At 37.1% G+C, this 6,422-nt stretch overlaps 1 protein-coding gene across 2 annotated transcripts in view; it reads right to left on the reverse strand.

Moving 5' to 3' along the window:
• Nucleotides 1–252: 252 nt before the first annotated feature.
• LOC101854086 (1-acyl-sn-glycerol-3-phosphate acyltransferase epsilon) overlaps nt 253–6,422 on the reverse strand; it is a 14,688-nt gene continuing 8,518 nt past the window's right edge. For both annotated transcript variants that reach the window (XM_035969989.1, XM_005099187.3), the window contains exons 6-9: nt 6,018–6,108; nt 4,649–4,813; nt 3,054–3,177; nt 253–2,045 (exon numbers count right to left, since the gene is read on the reverse strand). In XM_035969989.1, coding sequence (XP_035825882.1) covers nt 1,823–2,045; nt 3,054–3,177; nt 4,649–4,813; nt 6,018–6,108 — 603 coding nt within the window. In that variant the 3' untranslated portion in view covers nt 253–1,822. The remainder of the gene's footprint in view (nt 2,046–3,053; nt 3,178–4,648; nt 4,814–6,017; nt 6,109–6,422) is intronic.

Raw genomic sequence — 6,422 nt, forward strand, 5'->3', positions numbered from 1 at the left:
AAATGACTTACGTCTGTATGCAACACTGCTCGCGTATTGTGTTGCATCAGAAAAAGCATCAATGAACATTGGTCCAAAGAGAATTCTGGCTCAATCCGCAAACTCATGCTTATTATATAAACATCACAAGGGTTTGCAGGATGAGCAACTGAGCGATTGATAATTGTAAACAATGTAATACTCTCTGTATAAAAAAACAGCAATAAAGATAAGATATTTATATAAACCCAAAAAATTGTTTTTCCTTTTTTTTGTCTATATTATTACATTACTTTTCCCATTTATAAGTCAATTTGAGAAAGGGAAAGCAGTATTTGCTGATAAATTTAACAACCCGTTGGACCACATCCAGGGAATTTCAACGGAAAAACTCAAGTCCTCTAGCAGGACAGCAGACTGAACGGAATCATTCCGGGAAGCACACACACACAAAAATAATAATTCGGATCTCAGTATCCATGACATGAAACATAATGGGAAACAGCTAACACACTTTATCCACAGCTCCATAAAAAAAAACATTTGTCTATCAACATTCAAATTTTCGTTGTCCCCAGAACATGCCATTGTTCTCTTAAACTTAAATGTACAGTATGCTGCATCTACATAGATAATCCTTGCTGTGATCAGATTCAGTGTACAGCTCACCATTAACTACTCACAATAGTCACATCTCTTGTTTGTTTGTTGTAGTGTCAGAAAAAGACACAGAGAGATGACAAAGAAATGATAGTAAATGCACAGAAGATTTGCAAACACTCCATACTTTCTGATCATACACAAGTAACATTCATCTCAGAAACAAAATGTAAATTCTTCATCTCAACAAAGCATGCAAAAGGCCAAAAACACGCTCACGTCAAATTTTTTAAAAAGGTAGATATTAGTAATATTATCTGATAAAATTATCAGCTGTATAATAGCCACATTGAAAAATGCTTGGATATCAATGGACACATTTTTTTTTACTGTCACTGCCACACTATCCACTAAACTTGAGGGGAACATAAAAACGCATAAAAAATAATACTAGTCATTCGTACTATTACAACCCTAAGCATTTTTGTCCCTTCATATCTTCTGCAGTAGGCCACAAATTCAGACAAAACGTTCTTCCAAATAAAATTGTGTTCACCTAAAGTAATATGTACAAAATATACATTATAAATAGCCAAGCTCAACCCACAACATATGAGAATTTGTACACAGATAGAAAAATAGAACAGTTTATGCCATTTTTCAACTCAATCTCTCACTCGTCCTAATTTAAAAACTTTACAGACAGACAGACAGACAGTCAAAAAAACATTCACGTCACTGATCATGCGCTTAAGACTATAGCAATACTTTGAATACGCCACAGATAAAGCAGTCCCTCTTTTTATAAACCTAAAAGTCAGTTGTTGCTTACACAAAGATATTGTATACTGTCTACATATCCAGAGCAAACCTTATTTGCATTCTTTTACCAAAACAAATTTACAAAATGACTAGCATTGGATGAAGACAGCAAAAATCCCAATCTCTCATACTTAGTTTGAATCTAAAAGCTCCTGTCATCTTATAAGAGACTAAACCGGTATATATGATGAATCTGCCCTGAGGGCATTAGGGAGTCTGGCATGCAGAGGCAGCTAAAACTAGTCAGAGGAAGCTCCAGAACAAAAAGATTATGTATCAATAATAATAATAACAGATTGCATTTATAAAGCACACATCTCAACTAAAGAGTAGGCTCTATGAACTTTGCAATTTATTAAAGACGGAACCCTCCGGCTAAGAGTCCCTTGCATAAAGATCATAACTATGTCACAAACAGCTGTTAGCGATGAATTCCCATCCATATAAGACCAGCACAGCCAATAATCGACCCCGCCTTCCAGTACAGATCTCGGGACTGCTTGAACCAATTAGCCACAGCGAATGCTCCACCCCATAACAGGAAGGAGGGAAGAACATACGTCAGAGGTAAAGGCTTTGTTATGGCTTCACCGGGAAACTTTGCTTCCTTGTCCGAAGGAGCTGAGTAGAAATAATTCAACAATCTGTGGAAAGAGGAAGACGGGCTTATCAAAATGACAGCAGAGTAGTCTGTCATAGGTTTGAATTTAACTCTCTCGAGGTAGTCTGTAATATCTAGGAAAGACATAACTTAATTTTTTTTTTTTAAGAGGCTCAATGTCCAAACCAAGAACTGTACAATTACTCATAAATCCAAATTGTACAAAATATTTTTTTAAATTTATTTTTTATGCAAACAATAATCATTCCCGTGAAAAGGTTCACTCACTCCTCCCCATTCTCAACCTCAAACTCAAACATTATGCACCTACCTTTGATTCATTTCTCATCCGCAGAAACAGAACTGCTTATTTTGTTTGAGTATGACGCCCGGTTGGCCCAGCTGACTACATTTACATTCTTGAACAGTCTCAATTCAAGAGTCTATGTCTAGTTTTATTATTATATTAAATACAAAATTCCTCAGATAAAAAGTTTCGTCTAGTAAGGACATCCATATTTCATAATATAATGTTAGCCCACAAAATTTTTAGTGTATTAAACTGTACGCTTTTTTTTTACTTGCTATATTTGAAGGCTGCTCAGACAACAACTATGACATCAAGTTAGGAGCCCAAAAACATGACAGGAATTTCCAGGTACTACCAAGCAAAGAAAAGAAAAATGTGTCTCAGGTCTACCACAGTCAAATATTCGAAAAGGATCATATGAATACCCTTTTCAACTCTGTCCATTGCTCATAAACTTGAACTTTGACAAACAGGGTATAACATTAAAGTTTAGGATGAAAAGGATGAGTAAAAGTTTTTTGTCTGACAGCTCTTCAAACAAAAGAGTTCTCAAAATGAATAATTTACTCTTTACAGTAAAAGACATCTTCATTATTTTAACGGAATCATAAAAATATTAAGACACAAAAAGATCTTTCAGTCAAGTGTGAATGAAACATTTCCCCAGCAACATTCAAGAGTGACTGACACATTAACAGCATAAGAAACGTAGATTCACTCAAACACGTAGAAGTGACGCACTTTTCCTTTTCTTGAAACCTCTGGTACAGCCATGTCTTCAGCTCTTCGGGTTCAGAAGGTACATCAGAGATGGGAATGCGTTGGATGTGGACATGAACACGTTGAGAATGGCCCATGAGGAAGTCTAGGTGGGGACAAAATTGAAAATTAAATTTTCCTTATGGGAGTAAAGTAAAACAAATTCAACCAATGCTCATAAAGGCCCACAAAGCGAGAGTTTTTTGTTTTGTTTGTTTTAGTAGAGGTTTTACGGCGCTCGCAACTGCATAAGGTCATATGAGCGCCAACGGGTGGATGTCAACAGAGAAGTCCTTACAGGGAATCAGATTTACTCTACTCACCTCTCCAGCTTCAACAGCACATAGTCTGCTTCGACTATCAAGGCACCCCGGAAATAGCAAGTCACAAGACTGTGACAAACAAACAAAAGAAGAAGAGGAAAAATGACAATAGTAAGGAGTAGGAAAGAAAAAACAGCAGCTCCCTGTTGCAGTTCAGGCACAGTTATAAGTATGACATTGATGAATCAGCCCATTTACAATTCTACTGTGCATAAGAACATGTTAATGTCTCCCCTTTGGGAATGGCCTAAAGACACTCCAGTCAGTAGCACCGCCCCAGGGGGTTAGCGAGAGTTTATTCAAGTTGCCCCGAAGACGACGAGAAAAAAGACAAAAACTAGTATCTACGAGGAGAAAATAATAGGTGTGGCATCGAGTTGAGATCAGGTGCTCGTCAAAATAATGAAACCAAAGATTATATTGGCATTTTTCAGCCAGTTTGTCTCAAATTTTTGTATTTTAGCTCAACATCTTTTATGTTCATTTTAAAACACATTTAAGAGAGGATTTTACTGAAAAACATTGATTAAAGGAACAAAAAAAAAGTGAATTATCAGCCCCCCAGTACTCTCAAGCTATGGTAGTCACCAAACTTTGGCGGCCATTTTCTCGCTAATTTTACAACTGAAACCAGGCAACCCTCACCTCCTTCAATTACAAATATCTTGACTTCTATTTAAGATAATTTAGAATTTTTTCAACGAAAGCAAGACAAATGAACAAGCTTTAAGACAATACCAATAACTCCAAATGCAAAAAAATTGACGAGGCCTGATTCATGCACTACAGTTCTCACGGGGCCTGAACTTCTAAATTTATACACGAAAAGGTTGTTATTTCATTTTCAAACTATTTGAAACGCTTTTTACACATTTGTTCTTTTATCTTTTCTCTGCACCAGAATGTAATTTTGTTTTACTCTTTGTTCTTGCTACTGGATTTTAAGATTGTCTTCTTAACGCAACCTGTGCCTCTTTTTACTTTCATTGGGTTTTTTTTTATTGATTAAGCAAATTGGTAGATATTTCACACATAAACAAAAACCACATTTCCATGAAGGAAATCTGCAGATGCACAAACTCCAAAAAAAACAACAACATAAAAACCGTCATCCTTATTGAATAAGTCTGCACATTAAAAAAAGTAAACAAGGATCATATCCCCCCCTTGACCTTGAAGTAGTTTGTGGATACACACACTTCAAACAACCCCCCCCCTCCCCCCCCCCCCCCAATAGAAGCGATCTGCAGATACCTTGCATTGTAGGAGAAGGCCGACGTTGCCCTTTATCATAGTCAAATGTGTTGCTGTACGCCAGAGTCACGTCATAGAGCGACTCTACGGAGTTCCTCAGCTGCTCCACACAGACTTGTACGGCTCGTATCCGTGGGTAGAGGACAGTATTCAGGGGTTCCAGGCCTGAAAAGCAAAAGACATTGTAATTTTAATAACAATGATAATAATTGCATTTATTTAGCACTTATTTGTGTTCTACAGCGTGCTCTATGCGCTTTACAGCTTTTATCACCCCAGCAGATCCTAGAATACTCAGAAACATTCTCTGCTTCCCGGGAAGCATACAGTGCAAGCTGCTGATTTCACGCGCTTTAACACTCACAAACTGACAAGATTTTTCACGGTCTATAGCTGGGTATCCATTTCCACCTGGGTGAATGGGGAAAATCGGTTGAAAGAGCTTTTCCCAAGGACACAACGACAGGCCCCTGACGGGATTTGAACCCATCACTGTGTGGTTGTGAGTCCAGGAGCCTAACCACTGTGCCATGAGCGCCATTTTAGTCATGCAATACAATCTGGGCACTTTAGTTAAGGTATGCATCATGTGCATTGACTACATGATCATCTTGTCATGGTGTAGACATATTTCGATGGCCTGCCATTACAAATTATTTGTGGCGTTTGTAAGGATGAGAGTGTATGACAGGGTACAGCATCACTGTTCCTTGACTATTTCTTTAGTCATGAATAATGAGAGTTTCAAAGATAGTGTTGCAGAGCAACAATATCAATCGAATAGATTGACCTAAATCATCAAGGAATTATGTCTCATTACATTTGCTTTAAAGTAGTCTGGAATACCTTGAAAAGTTGGTAAAATTTCATTTCAAAAGAAAACATGGCAACTGAAACACACTTTCACAAAAGAACAAAAAATGCAGACGCTGAAAAACCCAACAACTTCTTCCAACAAAGGTGAAATATTAATGCAAATTTAAGCATGAAATTTTCATAGGGGCAATATTGTAAAATGTTTTTGATTCTCTAATATAGGCAAAAAAAGTTGTTTTTTTTCTCTTAAAATCCCAAAACCAATCTATGATAAAAGAAAACTGGCAGCAGGAAAGACCAAACTTACTTAAGATCTAAACCAAAGCCTGGCATTCACTTCTGTTCAAGGAATGTTAAAGAATGTTTTGGAAAGAAAAGTTGTTTCTTTGCCAAGCTGCAGGAAGAAAGAAGTAATTTCATTAACTTTAACTTGACCTCACCTTCCTCTTTCTTTATGTTACAATACAATCTTAATTCTTTAAAGCTTTTAAGTCCAAAGAAAACACAATAAAACTTATTCATAACAGTTAATTCACTATAGAAAATTGCTTACCCTGACTCTGAGTAAACTGTTTACTCTCCTCAATTACGTTAGGCAATTCCGGATTAAAGCGAGTTCCCTCTGGAAATATTACCAACCACATCTGTAAGAACAAAACAAGACATTATGATCAGAATGTATGCTCAAGGGGCTCCATTAATGCCTCATTCTAGGAGATAGAAAGGGGTATGATGGTAAAGAGGTAACAACTATACCCACTAGGAGATGATAACTTAACTGGGTACCAGAATACGACTTTGTATTTGTGAGAGATCAAGGTATGAGAAAGATTTTTGTTGGCACCAAAACAAACCAACGTCCTGAAAAGAGAAAATAATTCATTGGGGCGGAGGGAGGGAGAGAGAGAGAGAGAGAATGAGAGAGAGAGAGAGAGAGAGAGAGAGAGAGAGAGAGAGA

This window comes from Aplysia californica, unplaced genomic scaffold, assembly GCF_000002075.1.
Source record: "Aplysia californica isolate F4 #8 unplaced genomic scaffold, AplCal3.0 scaffold00205, whole genome shotgun sequence".
NCBI lineage: Eukaryota > Metazoa > Mollusca > Gastropoda > Aplysiida > Aplysiidae > Aplysia > Aplysia californica.